Source organism: Dysidea avara, chromosome 1 (assembly GCF_963678975.1).
Source record: "Dysidea avara chromosome 1, odDysAvar1.4, whole genome shotgun sequence".
NCBI lineage: Eukaryota > Metazoa > Porifera > Demospongiae > Dictyoceratida > Dysideidae > Dysidea > Dysidea avara.
The window spans coordinates 630466-658316 of NC_089272.1; the positions used below are offsets into that span (position 1 = coordinate 630466).

General features: G+C 37.8%; 1 protein-coding gene across 4 annotated transcripts; it reads left to right on the top strand.

Moving 5' to 3' along the window:
* Nucleotides 1-291: 291 nt before the first annotated feature.
* LOC136252000 (protein NLRC3-like) lies at nt 292-26311 on the top strand. Of its 4 annotated transcripts, none has more exons than XM_066044343.1 (6): nt 292-380; nt 5672-5824; nt 7435-7482; nt 7540-7836; nt 12958-13005; nt 23220-26311. In XM_066044343.1, the coding sequence occupies exons 2-6, from the start codon at nt 5689-5691 to the stop codon at nt 26138-26140; spliced, it is 3450 nt and encodes a 1149-aa protein (XP_065900415.1). In that variant the 5' UTR covers nt 292-380; nt 5672-5688; the 3' UTR covers nt 26141-26311. The 4 variants fall into 4 exon arrangements, with proteins under 4 accessions (XP_065900415.1, XP_065900402.1, XP_065900409.1 ...); XM_066044330.1 differs by lacking the exon at nt 292-380 and adding an exon at nt 4655-4955; XM_066044337.1 differs by lacking the exon at nt 292-380 and adding an exon at nt 4655-4955 and having other exon boundaries at nt 5672-5761.
* The last annotated feature ends 1540 nt before the right edge of the window (nt 26312-27851 follow it).

The following is a 27851-nucleotide window of genomic DNA, read 5'->3' on the forward strand; positions in this document are numbered from 1 at the left end:
CTTCATATACTTCGTGAACTATCTTCCCTTTCTGTTTTATAGACGTTTAATATCTTTGAAACAACGTTGGAAGTCCTGAGGTTACCTCTTGAGGCTACCAGAGGTAGCGAATCCTTTGAGTTGAAAAGGGGACGTTACCCATACTTACGCGAACGAAAATGAAGCACAGCCTCAAGGCTTTCTCTACACAAGTTGATTGAGAAAACACAATGGACACACTATAAAACAGTTGAGAAGATACTTCTTGAACCTTTGCCCCAACCCATATCACACTATTCCTTATACATACGTAGGACTGTAGCTGTGAAGGTGGAATCAGGCTACTCATATTTACGGCCAATTAGCATACTCTAGATGTCAAAGATGGTGGATTGGACAAGGTACAATACGCATAAATCATGAATACCATACCATATAGATTACCCACATACCAAATCCCCTGCCAGCATATACATCTATCTATACAGCCAACACAATTCAACTTGTACAGTTGTAAGATACAGTTAAATTCATAGATTCCTTGTCACCGATAGCCACCGTTCCAAGGAGTCCGTAATATAGTCATCTTTTGCATTTTCGGACTTCCACAACACAAGCTTCTTGAATAGTCTATCTGGCACTCCTGCCTTATTGCTGTTGTGGCTCTCCTACTGTCAGGCTGTTGAGGCTATACTCTTCTGTAGAGAAACTATTCTACTCTGGTTTGGGACAAGGACAACCCACCCCAGTAGTCGAAGCTTTACCACTTTGACACTACTTGCTGCTGTTAGAACGGATGTCTTCCCTCGAATCCCTCCACATATACCTACAGTATGGCCACAAGGTAAGTATCTAAACCGGACCTTGCTATTAGCACCTTGTTGCCCTGTCTCAACTTTTCTGTCTTGCTTTGTGGGATTCTCAAGGTTAAGAGCTTGCCCCCAACCATGTCACAAACATTGACATTGGCTAGCTCATCAAATCTGATGAAATTTACAAAGGACAGGAGACAAGCTGCACCAAACCTTATGTCTTTTTAGCATCTTGTGGTATGGCTTCCATCTTCTGTGCTGTGAATGGTGACTTCTTCATCACCGGCTTAGCCAACTCTCTCTTAAAGCCCCATAGGGTTGCACGGACTAAAGGAGAATCTGTAGGGGATGAAACTCCTGCTGTTAGTTGCACCCATGCCAGCATATGAGCGCTTCCACTGCTGATTTCAAGCACTTGATTTCTGCCAGTTCTGCAAGTACATGCCCCCCGTCAACAGGGAAAATTGGTAACTTATTTTTTGAAGCCCATTCTCTCCAATGTCTACAGACACCAGCATATTTCTTAGTTGTTGAAGTAGCTTTATATCGCAAAGGTAAAACTCAGGATCTGAAAAGTGGTCGCAGTCACATCTACAAAAAGAAAAAAAAACTGAGTACAAGCTACATACGTGCAGTGTGCAAAATAACGTCCGGACAATTTCCGGTCAATTACACTAGGTGTCAGGCCATCATTGAATTTGTCTGGAAATAATGTCCTTTCAAAGTTTATAGTGTTAGCATTGGGCTAGGAGGGAGGCCAGACATGATGGTATTGACATGGAATTAAGGGTGCTCGCTGATATTTGAAGCCATTTAAGTGCCAGCCCAGAAACCACATGCGGCTATTGCATCATAATTGGCATTACTACACATACCCATACTTGTAGTAATATATATATATCCATGTTAAGCGGACATGTTTTGCGCCAGAGAACACTAGCATGTTTTTTCGCTTCAGAATCGTCACTGAAGTGTTAGCAAATGATTGTCTGATGGATCAACAGTTACACTAACATGAATTAATCTAAAAGTAAGTGTTATTTAAGGAAACAAGTGTGAACGCACTTTTCACTTGTAGGCAACATGCGTTCGTGCCTTGTTTTCTCGAGTGACAGGGTATTCTGGTAGTTAGTATTGTAATTGTAAGCTGCTTATGTAGGGGACAATGTTACCAGCTGGAATCACAAGGCGTTACAAGCTGTGCTGATGATGGCGTGCCTAGCGTAACCTATCCAAGAGCGACTTGGAGACTCCAGGCGGAGCAAGAAGCTGTTCCTGTGTGTGAAGAAGAGAAAACAGAGCTTTTTGTGTTTAGAACAGCGTTTATGACATGTTATTTTGAAAAATTGGTGATTGCGGTCAATAGGAATTTGTGTGGTTGTTGTATCAATAATGTTGGGCGCACGCAATCTTTGCACATGTTTACTAAAAATAAAACTAGTTTTTGAGTGATAGCCGTGAAGGCTTCAAATTTTGTAGGGAGATTCGCTGATAAATTCTCCAGAGGTCTATGTTTAGATTTTGTTCGTAGCGTTATGGCTTCATGAGTTACGGCACCGAGAACATGAGGTTTTGAATGGTGTAGCACACCTTTAGTACTAACTTAAGTTCTATGTACGCTGTGTACTAATACTAAACATAGAGTTGTGAGTTATAAGCTGAAGTTTGTTCAACGTGGTTTCCAGTGCGCTACTGTGAAAAATGGAGAACTAGTTTCGATTTAAGCGCTTCATAAAGAACTACGCATAGTTATAAAATGGTATAGGCTAGAAGAATTCTGTTTGGTTTGTGTTGAAGAGAAAGAGAAGCACTTCCAACGTAAGTAGCATATGGATTCATTTTATACATTATGTGAGTATAAGCAACAATACAAAAATTGCATGTTGTATGGCTTCAAATAGCCGCCACCCTTAAGTTATTTGTTTTTTTTGGTTTGTACTGACCACAAGGGTATGCTCAAGATGTACTCTGAGGTTAACAGTTTACTATGTTGTGCCAGCCTACTTGTATCATTCACCTGAACTGCTGTAGTAAAATGTATTTATAACCTGATTACAATTAGTAGCTTTTACTTGTGGTATTCATGATCACCTGTATAACCAGTTTTTAAGCTAGAATGAACAAGACATCAGTGCATCTATTTATATTAGGGATAGAGCCACTATATATTCTAAGCCATGGCAGCTGCCAGCATAAGCAAAGTTTGACCATATAGCTATATCATTCCAAGGCAAGCCTTGACTGAAGTCCTTATGACTCCTTTCCTACAAAGGCCCAATTGATTGCATAGAAGCCCTTTCATGTGGCCAGTAGCTACCCTTTAAAATGCTGTACTATCAGTGAGTGGTTGATAAGTAATCAGCTCTACAGTACATTGGTGGCCCCAATGTTTGAAACAAACATACAAGTGGTAGAAACACAGGAAAGGAGAAACAATAAAAGTTAAAATGTCCGGTCAAATTGCTTGATGTCCACTCAAGTTTTGCAATGCCCTGACAGTACGACAGGACATGTCTGAAGAGTTATTTTGCACACTGCATACGTGTGATACCAACTCATCTGTGAATCAAGTTGTGTCTACTTATCAGTGCCATTCAGAACAGCAGCTTGCTATACTGGTCCTGCATGGCTACCAACCAGTGTATTAGCAGACTCCAAGCTGCCACTCTCTTATACCTACCCCAACAACTTGCATGCTACATGTAATTGACTCCCAGCAGTCATTATCCTAGTGTAAAATTAGCCTGGTCAATTTATTGTAGAATACAGATAAGCCCTGATTGGGTTTTCTGGCACTAACAAATTAGTGTCCAATCACCTTAAACAATTAACCACAATAAAACCTAACAGACTGGTCACTTTATCTTACTAAACAATTAACCACAATAAAACCTAACAGACTGGTCACTTTATCTTACTAAACAATTAACCACAATAAAACCTAACAGACTGGTCACTTTATCTTACTAAACAATTAACCACAATAAAACCTAACAGACTGGTCACTTTATCTTACTAAACAATTAACCACAATAAAACCTAACAGACTGGTCACTTTATCTTAGTACACAATAAAAAAAGTCCCAGTATTAACATCAAGACACACAGTGGTGTGTTATGCATCCCAAGAAGCCGGCACGCAACACCTTGGGTGTATTGACAGGAAGAAAGAAAACGTGATTTTCACACATATGTAGTTCTGTAATCTCTTATCCGATTGGATCCAAATTTGCTACAGAAGTGCCCGCCAGGAAGGGGAGTCTACGATACTTAAAACCTTATTAACACTTTAATATTACTAATACCGACACACCACAGAGCCTTCTACATAACCTTGTGAAGTATGCGTGCACTGCTTTAAGGATTTGCCAAATTAAAAGTGTTGTTTTGTCCCAAAGTGCCAATTTTGAACTGCCAATATTTTCGCTTACACAGTTGTTGTCAAGAACTAAAGATGAATGTGTGGTAGATTTAGTAACTCAGAAAAGCAGGTACTCTTATATTCGGAAAGTAGGCGTGGCTGCAACCGGATGACTTGTAGCATTTTTATGTCATGGTAACATTTCCCCCAATAAGTGATCACTAAAAAATAGTAATAAATTTCTGAGCATATATACTTCCATCATCACTGTCAAACAAGACTACATACTGCACTTGATCAAAGTCACAATCTGGATCAGAACCAGGTGATCGATAAATTAGAGAATACATGACCTGGATGACCTGACCTTGGTTATTTCTCTCACACTGAAACCAAACTTGCATGTACACTGTGTGACATATATTGCTTTTGATGAAGGGTGTGCATATAAGTAAGACAATGTGTGATCTGTTATGATATATTATTGTGTTTTCTTGTAGTGGCAAGTCATTCCCCTTCTATCTCGGCCATCTTACAAACAAAGCCTGAACTAGCTGATCTAGTAAACTGGGTAGTACCTATGGCAGCAGACAAATGGGAGATGATCTGTGTGCTGTTAATGGGTGACGAGGGCCAGACTATTGGGAACGCAATTAGAAGGAAGTTTCAGTTGATTGAGGAGTGTTGTCTTGAGATGTTTTCAGAATGGCTGCAGTATCGTGATGCTACTTGGCAGAATATTATTGATGTGCTTATTTCTGTTAGGAAACTTGCTTTGGCAAAAGAATTGACTGAACGTCTTGGTGTGTTGTGTGTATCTATGTGTGTGGTGTGGTGTGGTGTGGTGTGGTGTGGTGTATGTAGTGTGTGTGCTGTGTGCATGTGTGCACATACGTGTGTGCATATCTGCTTGATCATATATTACAGATGTGTGTACTTTGTACATTGTAAGTACTTGCTTAGTATCATCAAGAGTATATAATAGAAACCAAGAGTATCGAACGGTGCATTACTCCGTGATTAATCATTCCGTAAAGTAACACGGATATTTCAGTAGTTGTTCGTTTTCATTGCCATTAAGGGTTGCTGTGTTTAGTCCAATTCAGCCACTAAACCAAGCAAAAACATGATAGCATTAAAGGGAATTAGCTAATGTTAAAGTTCTGGCACTGCCAAGCGGATCCCTGAAGGTGTGGCAACGCGCTTGTTTGGCCAACCGTTGTTTTAGTGAGCTGGGATTACCTTGGGTCCTTACTACACTTTCCTTGTACAATAACTGTTGAATACTTTGTTGAATAACACGGAAAACTGGCGAACAAAGACCCGTTGCCACGTACGCATTTCAAATTACCATTTCACGTAAACAAACAATTATTGAAATATCCATGTTACTTTATGCAATCATTAATCAAGGGCTAATACACCGTTTGACACTCTTGGTTTCTATTATATACTCTTGGTATCATTTAATGAGTGTTTCTGTTGACACTTGCTTTATACTCATCTATATATTCTGTAGTGACATTACAGGGACCGATGCCACCATCTTTATCACCTGTTAACGTTAAGCAACCCCATCAACAACAGAGCTCACAACAAATGGCAAGAGGTAGTTATTATAGTCAAGAGAGCACTGGAATTACTCCTTCACTGGAGTCCACTCTCATGCCAAGTTAGTGATAGTATTATTCCTAACTTTGCACTGTTATATTTACTTGATACTATATACGTATGGTAAATGACAGTGACACTTTTTTTTGTTTTGCTGATCATGAGGGGCAGTAACCTCCAAGTAATATCACAGTGTAATATTTAATCAGGGATGTGCTCTAGTAGAATGTGACATGACCAATATGGAATGTACAGTACATACATACCATTGTGTTGAGTACGTACCAGGGTCCAGTTAAAGGGTGTCAAGTCTTGCTTTAGGAAATTAAAATGTGTGCAAAGGCACAACCTTACTGTTACATGGACAACACTACAATGCAGGTACTGTTATTTATGTAGTACAGTGGAACCGCAGTTATCTGAACCCCTTGGGACCAGCATAAGTCAGTATCTCTGAAACTGTGTATGATATCAGTACTATCAACTACCCTAATAGAACAGTCACTACTCTAATATAGCAGTCATTTCTGTATTTTGGTTAACTGAGAATGCTGATATTGGTTCCACTGTACTGCAGCACAATTAAGGACCTGGTTCAGACATGTACTAGCTATTGGTTATACATAAAGTAATTGTCCAATAGCATATCTGCAGGTGTAGGCAACCTGTCTTGTTTTACTACTTTTATTCTATGATTTCTACTCCAATCTAATATTTCCTTATGTTTGTATGGTACCACTGCTAGTATGGATATAAAAGTGGTTGTCTATAATATTGAGTTAATACATACGTACATACATACATTGCTACTGTGAGTCTTGATAAATGGTCGTAATTTTGGTATGGAATACTCTGCAGAATTTCTCAACCTCTAACTTGATCTTTGTGGATATTTATTTGACACTGAGTCCAGTTTTAGTAAATTGATTATAGTGTAGATGACAAAACGTACATACACTTATAGTACTCAAATTTTTGCACATACAGTCAATTACAATGAGCTGTAAAGGGTCCAATCACGTGTCATGTGGTGTATTAACTATCAGTGTTTGGAATAACGCGTTACTTATGTAACGCGTTACGTAATATTCTTTTTGTGGTACCTAAGTAATATAACGAAATACGCTATAAACGCAGGTAATATAACCCAAGTTACTTTACTTATAAATGTAACGCGTTACTTAAGTAATATAGTTACTGTAACGAATCTAATATTACGTAATATTATTACTACAAGTAACAAAGTTACTAATCTCGTTAGTAATTCACTGAGTAACGCCTAGCCACAACGAAGTAATGAAGCCTACTGAATGAAGCTTATTCACAAGCTTCTTACTTATAACCAAGATTTGCACATTGTCCAACAACGCAATCATGTCACATGATAAGGTGGTAGTTTCACATGTGACAGTTTAAGGCTGTGGACACAAAGTAATATAATATGTAATATTATTATAGTTACTTTATTTTATGGGTAATATGTAACTGTAACTAAATAGTTCAGTTGCAAGTAATATGTAATAATGTAACTAGTTACTTTTAAAAAGTAACTTGCCCAACACTGTTAACTATGTGGACAATTAACAATATACAGTGTGTTAACACTGCACTGGTGTATTAGTAGTACACAGGTGGTGTATGTGTAGTGATTTAGGTTATCTGTTGTGACAGATGTAACGCTAGTGCTGGGTGCAGTAGTGATTGATCAGATTCAAAATAGTAAGTGACTTGTATTGTGTGTTGTTATCAATTACCAGTATCATGTGTGACCTGTAGAGGATGATACTCCAACTAAGAGAGGCATCAGAAAATATGTTCCGTTGGAATATGCTGCTGACTGGTTTGACATTGGCATAGAGTTGGGATTAGAACTTGATGTGCTTGATGATTTGAAAGGCACTGGCCCCCAACAGAGCAGTGGCCTAAAACAGAACAATGCTTGTTTACGGAAGATGCTGTATGAGTGGTTAAAGTCACCTGTAACTCCTACTGCTACATGGAAAGCACTGGAGGTTGCCTTTACTAATGTGAGAAGACAGAAACTTGGTCTTGATCCAGTTGATGATGTGTATAGTAAGAATTTATACGTTTATGTGTCTCGGTTGTAAGTTTATGTACATGTGTAGGTTCTTTGAGCTTTTCTACGTAGTTGGCATTGATAGGGAGGCTAGAAAAGGTGGAATGGAATAAGTAAAAATTACATCCTAAGCAGTTTTACTACTATTTATGTACCATGAAACCACCTAACTTCAAAGGAAAATTTCAGGGTACATATCTCATAAACCCTGGCTTGCCATGGTTTATTTAAGTTAAACCATGGCAACTCATAGGGCGGTGAGGGAGTCGAATCGCCTCCGTCTGAATGCTGTAGGATGGAAAATCGGCCTCATGGTTTTCATCACGTGAGCAATAATAAACTCCTACAATCGAATGCTGCTAGGATTCTTATAAAAACAAACTAACGTTACCTCACCAGATATCAAGACCATGGTTTAACTAAAATAAACCATGGTCTTGATATCTGGTGAGGTAACGTTAGTTTGTTTTTATAAGAATCCTAGCAGCATTCGATTGTAGGAGTTTATTATTGCTCACGTGATGAAAACCATGAGGCCGATTTTCCATCCTACAGCATTCAGACGGAGGCGATTCGACTCCCTCACCGCCCTATGAGTTGACAAACAAAAGTTCAAGGTGAGAACTAGTGTCATGGGTAATTTACAAGCGTTTGTCCGCGTGTTTGATTATGTACCACGCCCACTTTTCGTATATCACGAGGCAACCACTCTACAGTGAAGCTTACCCCTCTGGATGTTTAGATAACTGTGTAAACAGTGTTTAAGTGATGTAGCAACTTTGAAACACTCGTAAAATTGCTAAATTGAGTGTTTCCATGATATCCATAGGATTTGCCCGTTTATGTTAACAAACATAGTCACAATGTTAGTTGTTGCTGTCCCATAATCAAATTTCACAAGTTGGTCTATATAATGAATTTGGTGGTTGGCCTCGTATTGGTTTGGGTGATCAGTCGCCCGCAAGCTCTTAGCCTGCATTGGCATGGTACATATCAGTTGTATCACGTGCCCTCGTGATTTGCCTGATATGTACACCCACGCTCTCGGGCCGTTACACATATACACTCTATAACATTCATACAACCCTCACCTCATAGGAACTCTGCAATCACGATGACAGACAACACTCGGTCGGTCCTCAGGGCGATCTTTAAATAAAATGTTCCCTAAACTAACCACTCTAGGGCAACCTAGCATAGCTAAATAACTTTCAGTTTGTTACACAATCACTATAGAACTATAAGTTCTTTCTAGCTTCTACACCTTCTTATACCAGCTGTCACACACGAGTACTGCCCAAAATTACTAGTGACAAACACCCACCCCACAGAAACCTAATTACTTTAGCTAACCTGTGTTAGTCATCCAGTGTCAAACAAGTTTAACATCACTTCAATACTTAAGTGCTGTTTTTTTGGCTCCAATCACTTTATACAGCACAACTTTAATAAATTCAGGCAGTTACCAGGCTTGGGGTGAAGTACATTGGTACTCGTACTTAAATGCACTTAAGTACACCTTCTTGAGTACTTGTACTTATACTTAAGTAAATCTCAAAAGAACTTGTACTTTACTTTAATACTTTTCGATGTACTTTGCCCCATGCCTGGCAGTTACTGGTGTTGTGACAGGCAGCTGGTGCAAGCAAGTGTAGCAGAAAGAACTTATAGTTTTTGTAGCGTTGTGTAATAAACTATATTAGAAAGTAGTTTAACTAAGTTTGGGTTGTCCTAGAGTGGTTAGTTTAGAGAGCATTCCATTTAAAGATTACCCTGAAGATCAGCTGAGTGTTGTCTGTCATCATGATTACAGAGTTCTTATGAGGTGAGGGTTGTATATATGTTATCATACACTATGATAGTAGTGTATAGTAGGGAACACAAAGGAATAGGTGTGGTCCACGAAATAACATCACCTAGAAACCAGCTTCAAGTTTCCCTGACGACGATGAGGCAGTATTGGTTAGGTAAAACTAAGCCCAAACAAGCTTTCAGATCAACCCGAAACGCTTTCAAGAAGTTGCTACTGAATTTTAAAAATACTTTATTTAATGGAATTTTCTACTGACTGACTGACTGACTGACTGACTGATGCCTCCAGACAAGCGTAACTCAATAATGGCTAAGGCTATGGGCTTGATTTTTTCACTATTCAACTTCACTTCAGCCCAAGAGGTGCCTTTTGGCATACCGCAGTACGTACAATGCATTCTTCATGGACTTACCAGTGTCCTCCTTTGTGTCCCATTCATCTTTGTTGACAGTGACAACTGTCGATTTGGCGATAGCACGTGATGGCTTCCCTTCGTAACAGAAATTGTCCATATTTGGCATAGTGGCTATTTCGATAGCAGAGGTACTTTTCAAACAGTTCTTGATTCGTACTACTGTGTAACGGGTTAAAAATAGCTGACAATGAAGCGTAATGACTACTTCACTTTACAGACGATAATTGATATAACTGGGGCGTGCAGCACCATTTCTTTCTTTTGGTATGCATGGATTGCAAAAGTGCTTTTCGAATAGTTCTTGATTCGAAATGCTGTGTAACGGGTTGAACATAGCTGACAATGAAGCGTAATGGATACTTCACTTAATAATTGGGGCTCACAGTGCCATTTCAGATGCGGTATGCGTGGGTTCACCACTCATAATAATTTATTTACAAGAAAAGTTAACAAACAAGTACACAGAAAAATTTGGAATTTTCAACTAGAGTAGGGACCATAACACATCGATAAAAAGCACTGAAACAAGCTGGAGTAGTGCACGATATTAAATCACAGTAAAACAATAAGAAGTGTTATATCCTTACTGTGCTCAAGATACCATAATGGAAATGCACAGTAGGGTGAACAGTTGCTATAAATAATGTCATGTATTAATGATTTTACAAAGATTCTTCTGTCTATTTATAGACTTCCATATAATGCCCAGCATCTTATGATCACATTTTTAATATTTGAGCGATCAAGTCAATAATTTGATGAAACTACTGGCAACAGTACCGAATACTAAATAATCATACTGTACCATATTGAATATTAGGGATCATGGAGGTTTGGGTTTTTCTGGCCAAAAATATCACCTAAAAACCAGCTTCATAATATCATCCTGGTGCCTTGGCAGTATTGGTTAAGTATAACCAAGTTCAAAAGTACTTTCAGTTAGACCCTAAATTCTTCCAATAGATTGTTACGAATTTAAAAAAAAAAAAAATTCTATGGAATTTTCTACTGACCAACTACTTGCCTGCCTGTGTAACTCAAGAACAGTCAAGGCTATTGGGCTTAATTTTTTTGACTGTGTGACATCAGTTTGTCCTGAGACGTGCCTTATGGCATACCACAGTATAGGTAGATTTATGCATTTTAAAACAGTTTTTCAATCAAAACTCCACTGAGATGGGCTAGCGTTTCTTGCAAATGAGTTTGCATGGGGACAGTTAAACCTTGTGCCCAGACATTCTAGCTATGCACCTGCTGCTGGAGATTTGCTGTCCTTTAAGTTTCTTTTTGCATCTATCAGAAAGGTGTCAGTTTTCTGGTGGCACATACATGATTTGCCTACTGCCCTATGTACATAAAGCTAAGCATTGCCAAAACTGCAAGTGATAGGCATGTACCATTAAGGAATGCATATTTGTGACTTGATTTTAGAAAACCTACCTTTGGGCAAGATTTAAAAACACAGCTACTCTCTCTATCTGGTTAAAAATTTTCACACTAAAGATCTTGCCAGGTCTGCTTTCTGAAAATGGACTTCTATAGGTAGTGTTCATTGCTTTATAGGCCTGGAAAACACTGGAGTGACTTAAGACTATGTTATTTGCTTGGAGTATCTGGTGAAGTTTCAAAATTGTGAAACTTCTCTACTGTTGTAGTCCGTCTGGAGTTTCCAAGGGAATGTAACTTGGTCTGGAGCTTGCCCGTCCATTTTGTACGCTAGGTGTTGCCCACCCCACCACCTCCTCACTCCTTTGTGTGAGGACTTGAAATCCAGCAGCACTCATGAAAAAATGTCTTTCTAAAATGGTGGGAAATTGTAGAGGTTACTTCTTGTACTCCAAATGGTCTGAAAGGCCATAAATATCTCCATCTTCAAGGAAATTCACCAGTGTATCCATGGTTACAAAGGTTTTTGAGTACTATTGAACACCATTAAACTATGAATTTACAATTTGCCCAAAGGTCAGCTTTGGTGTGCACGTTAGCCATACCATTGATATCCACATAACTGTTCTACACAATTGTACTACTGTATTTGCTCAACTATGTGCATGATGACTTGTTCAGTACAATTATGTAGCTGATTGGCACTGTATGGAAAATGCAGTAAGTGGCAACACTTTGATTTTCCCACACAAAGTACTATATATGGTATATTAATACAACACACAAACAAAATAATAAATAGTTGGTTGATTTATTCCCTTTTTAGTAAGGGGTAGTATCTGCTGGTATTTAGAAGTAACGCATCTCCTTAGCCAACTCGCAGTTTCATGAAGTGTAGCTTACATGTGATTGTAATGTGATTGTCATATTGTTGATCATGCATGTATGTGACGTAAGAGAAACCCACCATGTTGGCAACGTTCAACTTTATTGCAATAACGTATTGAAATAAAATATGTGCGTTACATAAAATTTTGTGCATGTTTTAATCACTTCAGAACATAGTAATCAAATAAATAAACCTGCTACCATCATTCACCTGTTCATGGAGAGTAACGATTGTTTTGTTTCAGTAATGTGATTTACAAGTGCTAGTTTACAATGCGGTAGAAATAAAGTTTATCGTTGTCCATTTTGGCCTTCTTCTTTGTGTGCATAAGGGGATATAAGGGAACCACTACACCTTGTTCCTAGTAATGAGCCAAGTCCAGTTGTCATAGCTTTTTAAAGCTTAAATGTCATATATAGGGTTCTATGCAAATCAAATTTGCTACTGTTCCAACTGTCTGTTGCTATAACAGACTATTCAACATACAAGGCTGAATCTTTGGTAGTTCACTACTTTGTTTCTATAGATAACAGAAGAACAATTCCGAGGAATGTGTAAACATGGTGGGGTTTTTTTGTATGTTTAATCTTACTCGTATTTTCTATATTGTACAGTGGAGGACACTGGTATTGTCCAGAGTTGCAACCAATCAGACAGGAAAGGTTAGTCAAAGTAGTCACTTGTGTGTTAGAGATATAAACAATAAGAAGTTATCCAAACAAGATGTATAGTTATTTCAACATGGTAATGTGATAAAATCTTTACATTGGCATGTTATTACAATTAATTTAGTGCCAAAGTCAGAATTTCCCACATAGCTACCTACAGTACATGTCAAAGTAAAGTGTAGTAGCTTTTTGGTGCATAATTACAAATTGTCTACGCTATTATGCATCCATAACTACATTTACATTGGACATAATTACGTCACAGAAAATACTCATTTAGAGGTCAACTGAAATGGAAAATTCATGTATGATTTTATTGTATGAATGTATTGTCTGTATCAAGCAATGCACAAGAACACCATTTTAATAATTCAATTATGCTGACATTACAAGATATTCACCCATAAAGTTAGGTAATTTTGATGACGAAATCGACATCATAAAACATCACTAGAAGAGTTCTAGTATGCGTAATACATAAAACGCATAGTTGTAACTATCAAAATCCAGTTTCTAGTCAGGTTCACTTTACTGTTTGATAATATGAGATCCTCATAAAAGCGAAGATGCTATGCCAAGACATTGTGTAGTTGCTGGTTGTCACACTGAAGGAGGTATGGGCTACAGCTTACGCGCAGATTTCCTAGTGATGCAGCTGTTCGCTCAAAGTTGGTAAGGGCTGTGCATCAACAGCATAAAGATTGGAAAGGACCAACAACTGCTTCCTTAATTTGCTCGAAGCATGAATGCTTTGACACTCTTGTACACCAGTTCAAAGTGATACGGCAGCACTTGTGATGGTCCAGTCAGCAACAGTTCTACGAAGACAAAGATGTTGTCAGTTGGGAATTGTTAGAATCACTACCATCAACCAAAGAGTCCCTCCAGCTTACTGCCATTCTCTAACACACTTCATACATGACCTAATAAGGATTTGTGGGTAGGAGTGTGAATCACCAAGAAAACATTAACTTGAAAAAGATATCATGATACGATATATATTATGATAAATTATTGTATTAGGTAAAAATTGTTTATTTTTATAAATAAATAAGTATATACAGAATTAGTATGTATAAACAGTTTTATACATAACCACAAAATACTTCTTGACTTTACATGTGCACTTGCAGTTTTGTAGCTGCACAACTGTTTAACCCTTAAACCCGCAGCTGTTTTGTATAATGCAAACACTGAAAACGCATAATCCAGTAAACTGGATCTCATGCATGCCTTGTAAAACTAAACTCTGTAACACAAACACTGTTAAAGCTATCTAAAAATGACAAACACCATCTTACTCACCATTAAATTTTGGTTTGACTAGTCCCATACTCCGTTGTGTCCATCCAGCCCAGAGATACTCGCTTCACTTTGAAAGAGTTGAAGAACTATCCCTCCATCTTCCTTCTTCACATAATGATGTACAAAAGGCCATAACTCAGCCGTACTTCGTCGTATCGATTTACTTGGTGTCATGTTACTCCTCACGTGATGGTGATTCGGTTGATATATAGGTATCACGTGATAACGTCACTGTCGGACGAGCACAATGATGATACGAATGTGGAAGGACGCAAAATGATTCAGCATGTCGTAGTGGGTGAGTTCCTTGTTTGTATGTTGAAAGTTTATATACTGGCAGATAGCTTACTAAAATCTGTTTTTCAAAGCGAACAGATGAACACTTGAGGAGATATGCTTGTTTGTAACTGCCTATGTAAATTGGCAAAAGTATTGTGCGTTTTCAATTCGTTTTTTATCAAATCCGGTTTTCTGGATTATGCAGGTTTAAGGGTTAAAATTATTTTAATCAGCTATTTTGCATTAAAATGTTAAAAATTATGCTATGTAATCTGACAAGTACAACTATCACGATATGAAATTTTTAATATTGAATCATGATAGTAAATTGTGTATTGATATATCACTATATCGATATATGTGACCGGATTTCATATAACAAGGCTTCCACACACACAAAATCAAACTTACGATTTTACCAGAAATGGATTGCTGGTCTAATACACTATCATATTTCACACTGTACTTCCTTCAGCACTGGCAAGTCTGGTTTCTGTAGCAGCTTTCTTCCGACCCTGTCAAAGCCACGAGTGTGAGATTGGCACCATTAAATGGCCATGGCTTTGTGATAATGGTGTGTAGTGAGCTGGGACTTCACAGAGAGCTCGCCAATAGTGTTCTCAGTCAATTTAGAGTAATTTGAGGGCCATGGAGGGCCATGGAGAGCCCAAACTTGGCCTCTGGATTCCAATCGTCTTCTTACTTCGTTTTGTACCCGTATATTAAGACCACCGTCCACCCCCACCCTCCCACCCTATTACTACCACCTGTGATATTATTACCCGCTTGAAAAAAGCTGCTCGAAACAGGCAAATTTTGGGTATCAGAAATGTATACACCCACTCAGTGATAGCTAGTGAACAGATGAACAATTGGTGCAAGTTTTGTTTGCACAGCTGTAGGCACTGGGAAGTTATTACACAATGATTCCTTAAAATCGCCATATCTCCTAACAAAGCTTTGTGCGTCGAAGCCTTGTTTTGTCAAATTCAGTCACATATATACATATATATTGCACATCCTATTTGTGGGTTAATAAGGATTTGTGTGTTAGTATCTTGCAATATCAGTGTAATTGAATTATTTTAATGGTGCTTTTGTGCATTGCATGATGCACAGCAATACATTCATACAATAAAATCATACATGAATTTTCCATTTCGTTTGTTTGGCAGACTGTTCAAAAGCAGCTGTATGCCACAATATTTGTTTTGCTATTGAAAATTATTGTTATCATGACACTCTTGTTATAATGCCCTTTCACAAGACAATCCTGGTGTTCTTAAGGTGGCGATGAACCAGCTGTATAAAGTTAATTGGACAGCATGTTTGTTGTAATGCATGAACAAAAACATCCATAGATAACAGTGAGGTGTCTCGTAGACTAGCAGAACAGGCTCTGTCAGACTGCCGAGCTACTGTTGTACTAATATTATTCACGCTGAAAAACTATTAGTTTGTTCCAACTCTGGTTAATTCGTTGGCGCCACAATAGTTGCCATCATGTGATTACTGTCATTTGGAGAATGCCCTGACTAGCTACATGGTCTCCTTTCTTGCTAAATAACTTTCAAAATTATGCACCACAGACTATCAAAATTTGGTATAGGCATCAGGTAAGCGTTACTCTACAATAGTATGCTTCAAATTTTCACGATTCAGGCTTGATGGAATCCACAATTGTGCATTTTCACTACTTACCATGTTGTTAGCAGTAAAAAGGAAAGTGTAGAATTGTTCTACAAGTTGAGAAATGGTTGGAACATAGTGCTAGGTTGTTCATTGGCCACGTTATTGGCTTGAAACTTTATAGTCATGTAGGCATAGAAGTTGAAAAGCAAATTCATGATTATCCAAGTAATATGGCATTACTTTTGAGCTTGACAGGTGAGATAAGTTATAGATGTATCACAGTAGGAGTGGAATATTTTTGTTATTGGTATGAGTGTGAGAACTAGTGTAATGGAATGACCGGGATTAGGAAACAACAAGCACCTGGAATCAACCCTATCAGAATCACCATGAGGCAACACTGTTAATCTATTTTCTTTATCTATTAATAGTTTTGCTGCATCAACAACATACATGTACAAATACACTTCCTTCGCATATTGATACAGAAAAGACCATAACTTGGCCACCATACTTCATTGTATAAACTTTCTCTGGGCATCATCTTACTCATCACTTGATGGCGATGTTAGTTGATATACAGATATCACATGATTTACAAAATGGCCGACAAGAATACTGGCTACACAGACGTGAAAGGAAACAAAATGATTCAATGCTTACGGCAAGGTAACTTGAACCATACATGAACAGTTTATTCATTGGGCTACTAGGGGAAAGCTAAATAACAAGCAACCACATTATCACAACGCCACTTCCACACTTCGTCTACTATCTTCAATTAGACGTGAGCTTTATGCAGCCTTACTTGCCATTAAATGGCAAATTGGCTAACAGTGATCAGGAGTACATGAGATCAACTGGCAACAGACTAAATCTGCAACAGGGACATACAACACGAAAACTGCAAAGGTTATCTTCATCAAGAAACAACGTTGAAAAGTTTAGCTCTCAGGACATCAATAGACAATGACCATTCCAGGCTATAAACATATCCCTATCCTTGTGTTGTCCTGTGCTAAGAGCATAGCTCAATGTACACTTGCAGGATGGAATAAGGCTCATGTCTTTAAAAAGCACCTCCCAGTGAACAGCTCTGTGAACAATAGCATCAACTTCCGTGGCACAAAGCACGACGATGAAGTTGTACTGCATGGTTACTTGCATGCAGTACTAGCTACTGATGTTAGCTGGGGCTGCAAGGCAGCATGTCGAGAAAGAAGATTTTTTGTACTGCCTGTGTTATAGCGGCTTTTGGCTCCTTTTGAAAGTTTTGAAATCTGTTTGCATTTTTTCTACTTGGAACAGCGCTAAATGGTGCTCACTGCGCCCTGTACATGCTATTGGAGAGTAGATTTGTGGTAGAGTTTGCCTTTAATACACCAAGAGTTTCACGTAAAGTGATGCCGAAAGAAATTTTACATACTGCTACAATTGACCTCATAATTTTTTAACTCTCAACAAGCTACTGCCATGAAAATTAGCATAGGAATAGTGTAAGAATCAATGTATTGCCTGGTGTTGAGTTCTTGTACATAGATTAGATGAGCTCGCAGTGGAGTTATGAAAATACACACTTCCAACCAGAAGTCCAGGTGATTAGCAGTTTAACGTGATCAGGAGCTTAAGCGCGTTGGGTCACTTATGAGCTCCTGACGTCGTTAAGGTGATGGTATACTGGAAGCCATTAAAATTCCAAAAATACACAAACTTTCCTAAATTTAGTTCTAGCACACAGACCTTACAGGTTACACACACAAGTCATATTGCAATTGAATAAGTAATGTACCCTCTACTCCTAGCTACAAGTTCAGAGAAGTGGGATCTTTACTTGCCGGCTTACACCACGGGTAAAATGTGCCTTCGAAATAACCACTCGACGTCAAATTTCAACAGAGGGAGCACCTACAGATCTGTATCACAACATTGTACACTTGTATAAGCTACTAGCTAGTGCCCAGTAAGAGAGAAGACTAGGTAGCTTTCAGCACACAAGAGTTATTAACCATTATGATTTTTGTGGCATCGCAAAGTTGTGAAAACATTACAAATATTACTCACTACAGCAATAGAAGCCGTTTCTTTACACTACTGGTCACTACGCATACATATATTACACAAGCTAGTACAAATACAGAGGTCTACCTCACTAGTATACTAGAGAAAACTGATGCAGAAATCTGTTCTCACTATTTGAGATACCATTACCACAAATTACCCTTGCCACCAAAATTTCACACAAAGGATACGAATCACCTTAAACTAAGTTTCTATACTACTCTACTTACTTTTGTGAATGTCTTCTTTACTACTACACATTAAACCAAGAGTACAAAATAGTAAAGAATAGAGAGAGTGTCCTACTGGAATAGACTCCCAAAACACACTGAGTCAAGTGATGATGCAACAAGCTGTATATTCATCCAACATGTTAAATGCTTTGATCTACAACATGAAGGGCACAACTCAAGAGATACAGTATATCTCAGTAGAAGTCACTAATGTGCAGTCCCATTGACACCAATCAACAAGCCTTTCACTTGACTATAAGTGTTAAAATAAAACAAGTAAAGTTTACTGATCAGTGTGTTTGGTAAGAGTTGGACACTCTCTATTTTTTATTATGTACTCTTGATTAAACAACAACGAATTTCTTCTTACAACACTGAAAGCCACGGCTTTAACATGCAGTGTAGCCATGTTAAGTGTAATCACGTGACCTAATAAAGTAAATTCTTGTGGTAATATTATGGCTTCACTTCATAAGGCTTAACATGAGACTATGAACAGATGTTGCTAACATATGGTATGAAAAGGTGTTTGCAATTAATAGTCTATTGTCACTTGTAGCATGGCTGCATGATGTCTGCTGATGGCTTCTGGCCAGTTGCTACAGGCTTATGGGTTAACCCATTAACGGCTACCATATGGCGGCATGGCATTTTAAATCACGCAGTAAGTAAAATCTAGTTTCGCTATAAACTGTTTAGTGCGTGTAATAGTGAGATGCGCTAGTGCTAAAGTGGACACGCCCATAGGGGTCCCGTTTCTGGGATAACCGGGTCCTTCCCGGACTAGTGCGCGTTTGTTATGTAATAGCGTAAAGTGTAATCTTTCATAATAGGCAAATTAAATCGTTCATTGAGTTGACAACAAGTTGTTGATAACAAAGAAAATGTTATACATCAATGGAGACAGGTAAAGTCAACAGTCGGCTGCTTTATTCCAGACATGTCATGGTGGTCACGAGTGCAGATATGCATGCACAACAGCAAAAATGGGACAAATCACGAAGAAACCAGCTGTGGAATGGATCACACTGTAAGTAAACTGTATAGAATAGTTCTTTGGAGTGTAAGGCACCTTTGTAGATAGTTAGTTGAGATTCGATTGTTTGTTTGGACTGGTTTTTACCAATGTTTAGACTTTGCGTAGTAATAACTTCATTGTGGTTAGTATTATGTAAACAACACAATTGAGTTCCTTATTTCATAGCGAGGATTTAGATGTATGGTTACTAAGTAGTTCTGTGTATGGTTTACAAGGGTAATATGATGCAATTCGGCGATTCGGCTAGTAGTCGCCAGGAATTCAGCTGGCAATGGGTTAATTAAGGATTGTTTATAATCAATGGTTGTACTACCGTATAGCTGGTTTTGTCGCAAGGAATTATTTTTTGCATCAAGTACGAATTCGCCAAAAAAAAAATAATCACTACAATAAAAATGCCGCCACTATTGTGTACATCTATTTATAGTGATTATCATGTGATAAAATACACGCGTTCACTTGTTGAACTCACTGAGAGAGATGTCTTTGTTAGAATATTTAAAATGAAAAAAAGAACAGCTATCCCATCCTAAAGGACCTTTGGCAAAAGTAATGCCTTCTTCAGCGATAGCATCAGCCAATGCAGCGGTGGAAAATGCCATCTCCCAGAAAGGAAAGGAATAAAATACACTGTTTATTCTCCCAGAGAACACACCCAAATCGGTAAACTTGGATACATTTTTGGGCCGACGGCAGCAGCTAAATACTACAAAAGAAAAACTGGAATTATAATCAATGAAAGTACAGTGCGTAGTTTTAAGAAAGCGTATGTAGATGAACACAAAGAGAGAAGAAGACCTTACTGTTACCAAGCTACACCCTAAGAAGAGAGGTAGAAAGTTAGTGCTGGGTAGGAAACTTGATATCGCTGTAGAAGACTTATGTCTTAAAACTGAGGGAGTGTGGCTGTCCAGTTGATACATACCTGGTAGTTGTTGCTGCTAAGGGTTAGCGATGGACCGAACTATAGGCTAGCTGAAACTGGTGGGTCTGCAACACTGACCGCCTCATGGGCCAACTTCACCAAGAGGAGAGTGTCTACTATGTACAATCACCCAGCTCATGAGCTTGATAAGGAAAAACATTCACACCTGCAGAAGCGCTAGATACAGCTGCACTAAATGACATACCATCTGAACTCTTTTTTAACTGGGATCAGACAGGCATAAATTTTGTTCCAACACCTTTGTGGACATTAGACAAGAAAGGTAAAAAGAGAATCAACGTAGCTGGGTATCAGGTAGTAAAATCTTTCCTAAGGTCAAAATTTTCGGAATGGTACTCTGACGAATTGACTGAACTATTCATTGAAGATGATGATGAACCAGTAGATTTGTTAACTGTCACATGAAGTCTGTGAGTGGCAAGTGGATTGTGTAATTGTATGAGCACTTGGAGGACAATCCACAATAGTACATGGTTTCCGTCATGAAGGGATTTATGATGTTCTTAATCTGATAGATGAAGATGATGATCTTCTGGAATATCCCACATATGATGATGATGATTACAATGATCAGACACTGACGTTGATACACTATTGAGAAATGAGAAACATCGATTGTTGGTGTCAGATGTTTACAGTTTAGAGTGATTCTCAATCGGAAGTGGAAGATTCTGTGGGTACTGGTCAAACTGCTAGATGTATCAAAAGTGGTATCTGATTATTTTAAGTCCAGATGAGGATGTTACTGACACTGACTCCTGTTACTGACACTACATAGCTACTGCTGGATACCATAATTATTATTATGGTGACTGTTCAGATTGTTAAAACTTATCATATCTACTAATTCACACTGTTGTAGAATTTAGTTATAAAATTATGATGCCTGTAATAATCATATCTATTTCCAGACATTTAGCACAACCCCAGAGGAATGGGTCTAGAGTATGAGACTTATACCTACTTGAGAAGTTATTGCTTTGGCTAACTACCATTTCAACAACATGTTTACCTGTATCTATTGTGTGCTAACCAAAAGCATTATACCTGTACACCCAGTTTTGCACAGTAGCATGCACCAGCTCACTCTTCAAGTAGGCTAATACCAGTAGGTAATAGAGTATAGATATAGCACAGTAAAACAACAGTTCTAAATAGTGTAATGAATGTACACTGTTTAAAACTGCATACAGTTTCATTGTTCCAGTACAATGAAAATGAATATTAGTTTTCTGAGATGCTAACTAGCTCCTAATTCACACCTTCTTGAACTAAGTCTGAGGAATACCTTCTATTTCCCGTTACTACACAAGTTATATCACCACCTTGTACTATAAGCGTACTACATAATCTTGATATTTTTCTTAGCTGGTGTCACACAGTTTCTCCTGAATCCTTCGTATCTGCCACTGCATACCGATCTACAACATTGTGTAATAGGACAAGAGCTTTTCTTTCGTTCAGAACTTCATTTTTAACTTGTTATTTGATAAAGTTGGCATTTGTGGTTTATTGGATTTTGTTGTAATAACTGGTTGTCATGCGCAAGTTCTACACTGCATTGCAAAAGGTGATATTCTGGAATACACGATAGTCGGTTCTCTACCAAACTTTGGTGGATCATCAGTGATAAATTTGTAAACTTTTAGCGCATGGAATTATAATTGTTGTGATCCAGCACGAAGTTACAAGGCCCGGAAGTCAAAGTTCGCTCGCAGGCACTCACTCTTTGTTTTATAACTTAAGAAAGAAGAAGTGCAAAGGCAAATCCATGCGCTAAGTTTCCACAAGTTTATTGAAGAATCTTCACAGCAAATTTGACGCCTGTGCAAGCCGCCAGTATCTCAGAATAAGAAAAATGTATGGGTTAACTTTGAGAAACTATAGTGCGTGAATGAAACAAGGTACAATCTTATACTTTGGTCTCTGTATAGTAGAAAGTTAGGTCAATCTTCGAAGCAGTAGCTTAGAGTCCTGTAGCTTCCTTTTTGCCTGTATCAAAGGTAAAAAGAACAGCATTTGTGCGGCTTCAAAAACATGCTAGCACCCTTAATATCATTAGACAAGCTCATCTGTGCTGGCTTTTTAGAAGCCATTCTTTAAGCATTCATTACTTATAATATTTGTGCATTTTACGTGCTTTAAAAAATTATATAACAGCCTATGCGGCTTTAAGGGTTAAGCATAGATTAAGCTTCTTGGCCCATACTGAATTTAAATGTGTTAACAACAAGCAGCATGCACTAGCAAATTCAACTCTAAGCTATAGCTGTGCGTACAAAATGGTGTTTTGACAAGTCGGTTTGGGCTGTTTTCGTTTGAAAAATCAATCATGGACATGCAAAATGGTCTGCCTTGTTACCTTTTTTTTTAATTCCAGGATTTTCCTCGTAAACATTGCTATACAATATAACAATAAAAATTTCTGGTTTGTCTAAAATATACTTACTTACCAGTTAACCTATACTCATTGCAAAGAACCACCAGAGGGTTGTTGGGTGGTTTTTAGTGTGTATTCTATTGAGATTTTTGAAGAAAAAAAACATGGGTGATCCCTATTATGAACCCACTGTTGTGATTCATAGAACTGAGTGTCTATGAATCTTTGTTGTAATATACCAGCATTTACCTCCTAACAATTCACCTATCCAAGGTTATGTGATATTGTAAAGAGTAGAGTATGATAAGACTGCTGTATGTGTTTTATTTCCTACAGTACTTTCAACATTGAATAGATTACTTCATGATCTACGTGCTGACTATAAAGCTAAACAGAAATCCCCAGCAGAAGAATGGCCACCAAATCAGCCTACATCAGTTGTTAGTGTTGCACTAATACATTATCGTAACAGACGAACACAACGAGAGTTCATTGAGATATCAAAGCAATTCCGAGAAACTGACTATCTATCATCACATTCCAGGGTCACTAAAGACATCAACCTAATATTTGCAGCAAATCCTACTGACCAAACAGTAATTACTTCCAGCACCAGTAGGCCACCGAAACGTATTCTAATAGAAGGGACTCCAGGAATTGGGAAGACTGTACTAGCTAAAGAAATTGCATATTCCTGGGCTACTGGTACGCTATTACAAGGATGTGAATTTGTTTTTTTGGTTCCTCTAAGAGATCCAAGAGTGCATGAAGTGACATCATTTACGGATTTACTGCAACTTTTTATGTTTGAAAGAGTAACTTCTGATCTAGAAATGTATTTTATGGATGCTAGGGGAGAAAAAATAGTGTTTGTGTTTGATGGCTTTGATGAATACCCTGCTTCCCTACAGCATAACTCGTTCATCACTGATATTATTACTGGAAAATTATTGCGACATTTCACACTAGTTGTCACTTCACGACCAACAGCTACATTGTTCTTACATCATCTAGTTGACAGAAGAATTGAAATTCTTGGGTTTGCTAAAGAACAACGTGACGAATATATTTCACACTCGCTCAATGGTTTGCCTGCTGAAATACAAATACACGAGTATTTAAAACATCATCCAATTATCAATGGTTTTTGTTTTATTCCACTTTATTTGTCAATGCTTGTATTCCTTTTCAAGATAGGTAAATTACCTGAAACATTAACTGAAATGAACGAGTTTTTCATTATTCACACATTGTATCGCTACTTATTGAGTACTGCCGCATCTGATAAACATATGGTAAAGAAACTGACAGAGTTACCTGAAGTTATATATAGATTTGTGCTAAAACTGGCTGAGCTAGCCTTTAAAGCATTAGGGAGGAATCAATTAGTGTTTTCATATAATGAAATCAGAAAGGTGTGTCGTGAGGTTGAGTACATTCCAGGTGCCACTAATGGTTTTGGTTTATTACAAGCCGTACAGCATTATACACAGAAAGGTGCTGGCAGAACAATGTCCTTTAACTTTCTTCACTTCACGATGCAAGAATACCTTGCTGCCCTCCACATGTCTACTCTTCCCGATGAGGAACAGTTACATCTGATGAACAATATGACATTTTGGGACAGCCAGTATAACCATATGTGGATGATGTATGTAGGTATCACTGGACTACACTCAAACACTTTAATTTCTTTTCTATCTGTTCCTCAGCATGTGCACAGTGTTCATCATCTAGGTGAAATATCACTCTCCAATGACATTCAAACTGACAAACTGAAACGTTTACTCTTATACCAGTGTTACAGGGAGGCAAAGAGTGATATAGTGCCAAAACCAATTATTTCAATGTTCAGTGGTGGGAGTATTGATTTCAGTGGTTTAACATTGCTTCCTCATCATATGATTTTCTTTATTTCTGCCTCTGCCCAGCAAAGGTGGAGAATTTTAGAGTTAGGAAATTGTAATCTTAAAGAAATTGGTATGAATATTTTACTGGAACATATCATTCAGAACAAAGAGAACATCTCAACACTGGAATATGTTGACCTCAGTGGAAATCATGCATCCCCATGGGGTGTGTATTGTGCTATCATTAGACATTGTTGTGTTAATAGTTTAACACTTTGTGGAGATGATGGAATGGAAGAACATGTTAAGGAGTTAACATATAGTCTAGAAGGAAATAGAACACTTGAATCACTAACATTGTGTAGAGTTGGAAGAATTGGAGTCAAGTCAATTAAAGAAGTTTTAGTCAACAACACTACCTTAGATGAAGTAAATTTTTCATGGAAGAAAATTAGTAGCGGATGGACAAAGGACACGAAATATGTTTTAGTCAACACAAAGTATTGTTTCAACACGATGAAATATTCTATAACCAATGGAAACTGTGTAGCAGTCAACATACTCGGTGATGAGTACTATCGACCTATATCTAACATGTCTAACAAGAACGTTAATGATGATGTATTGTCACTGATAGCATTTGGATTGTACAATAATACAACATTGTTCAAACTAAGCGTTTCAAATAATTCCATTACTAGTGATGGGGTGTTTGCCATCAGTGAATGTCTCAAATGTAACACTACACTAAAAGATCTGGATATTTCGGGTAATAGTATTACCAGCAAGGGAGCCGAATTGCTTTCTAATGTTCTTCAGGTAAATTCAACACTAAAGAAATTAAAAATTTCCCGCAGTAAGATACAGGATGACGGGATAGTAGCCATCAGCAGTTGTCTTCAGAGCAATGAGAATTTGCAAGAACTAATATTGTCTTACAATAGTATTGCTATTGATGGAGCTAAGGGGATTGCTAGACTTATTCGCCTTAACACAACTCTTCAGAAACTTGTTATTTCCCATTGTAATATTCCTGATGATGGAGCAGTAGTCATCAGTGAGTCTTATAAAAAAAACAGAACACTACAAGAACTCGTAATATCATGGAATATGGACCAAGTTACTGTCAACACTGCACATCCATTATGTGACTTGTCTAGTAAGAACATTGGCAATACCGGGTCACTAATTTTGTCGTATGTTTTGTACAAAAATGTAAAGATGCAAAAGCTAAATGTTTCCCACAACAGCATATCTGATGATGGAGTAATACCACTCGCACAATGTTTGAAGTATAATTACACACTAATTGAACTTGATGTGTCACATAATGATCTAACCAGCAAGGGAAAATCATTAATATCAGTTGCAGCTCAGAGTAACAGAAAACTAACAGTATTTATTTGAAACATTTATTAGTTCAGTATTCAGTAACTAATTACATCGTGTACAATGTAGTATTGACTTTCAATAGATACACACAATTAGTTTGGCATGGCCATATATAGACTTTCATTTTTTGTAATCATAATCTTGTGTATTTGTGGGTGTACAATAGGCCGTTGGTAGTCCATCTGATTACCTTTGTGTATGTGTGGGGGTGTTTCAAAGGTTCAGGATATGCCTTGATATTTAGAATTCTTAGTTACAGCAGGTGCCAGTTTTGGCATCACTAAGTAATAGCTTTGGTGCAACAATCTACAAGGAAGGATCTACAGAGGTGACATCAGCCCTTTTGAAGTTCTTAAATATAATTATAGCAAGCTTAAACAGCTACATAATAATTTTAAAGTTGATGTAATGCAGATATCATACTGTAGCCTGTATACAGACCATCTCAGGCTGAGTTCTGGTACTAATAATTTTGCTTTCCTCAATACTGAACTATCACATATAACAGGTTCTATGTAGCTACAATCAGTTTTTTTTCGTTATAGCAAATAGCTCTTTGGGCTCAGAGACCCCATATGCATGTTAATTCTTCTACTTTACTCAGGATATTATTATGTTGTTGATGTTGAACTTTTCTACACTAGTTTAAACTGGTCATAGATGGCCGCTTAGATCTTGATGTAACTTTAATAATAAGACAAGTCTATAACTACGTACCTTAAGATGGATGCTCACAATGACTTGTTGGCTCAATATTGTTATATACATACCACCTAATGTCTTAGACAGACCACAAGTCATAGCTGACACCTCATTCTGCATGAAGGTTCGTGGGGTAAGCCCCCCACCATAATTATGAGAATAGCTGTAATGGATTCATGTGAAGGTTGCTGTATGTTCATCTCCCATATAAGGGGTAAAGACTATCAATACAGACTCAAATTGTTGTCCTTTCTGTACCAATCTCTATAATAGAGTACACTCATGATCAGAAAGCATGTAATTATAACGAACTATTTAGTACCATGTAACAATCATATTTTAGTACTATAACAGAATATGCTTCTGGAGATACTCTAATAAAACAGTCATTGCATGCAACACGGACCTAGAAGAGAGAAACATTCCAAAATCTTTTTAACTAAGACTGCGCATGAACTTAAAGGTCAACTGAAATGGTCAGGTCAGCATAATTGAATTATTAAAATGGTGTTCTTGTGCATTGCTTGATACAAACAATACATTCATACAATAAAATCATACATGAGTTTTCCATTTCAGTTGACCTTTAAAGTATTTCAAAACAGGTCAGCCCTTGACTTTGAGATTGCTGTAGTAAATTTATTAGACGTATATTCTTATGTGGTGGAAATTTGCCCATTATGTAGCTTATGGCCTTATGCTTTATTCTTTTTATTGCCTATAATGCTGGTGTTATATATAGAAGCCTCGAGCGATGATGTTGGAAGGGTGCTGCAAGAACCTGGCCCTGGAAACAAAGCATAATAAACTGCTAATCATTATGCATTGTTGTCCATTACTACCCTATAGTATAGGCTTGTCCTGATTTTGACCTTATTACTCTGTTGCTTTCAGGCTGAAGTGGCTGCTGATGCAGGTTTGAACAAGAATCCCCTTGCCTGTGAGAAATTTGGGTCTGGTCACACCATATTCCCTTTTTCAACTGCTGACAAGATTGATTATTTATTTAAATTCACAGTACTCT

Excerpts from the sequence above, each read along its gene's own strand:
- LOC136252000 (XM_066044330.1), top strand. The coding sequence starts at position 4,733 with ATGGCAGCAGACAAATGGGAGATGATCTGTGTGCTGTTAATGGGTGAC. Across the intron at positions 5,825-7,434 it reads GGAGTCCACTCTCATGCCAA|ATGTAACGCTAGTGCTGGGT; the intron begins GTTAGTGATAGT and ends CTGTTGTGACAG. Across the intron at positions 13,006-23,219 it reads CAACCAATCAGACAGGAAAG|TACTTTCAACATTGAATAGA; the intron begins GTTAGTCAAAGT and ends TATTTCCTACAG.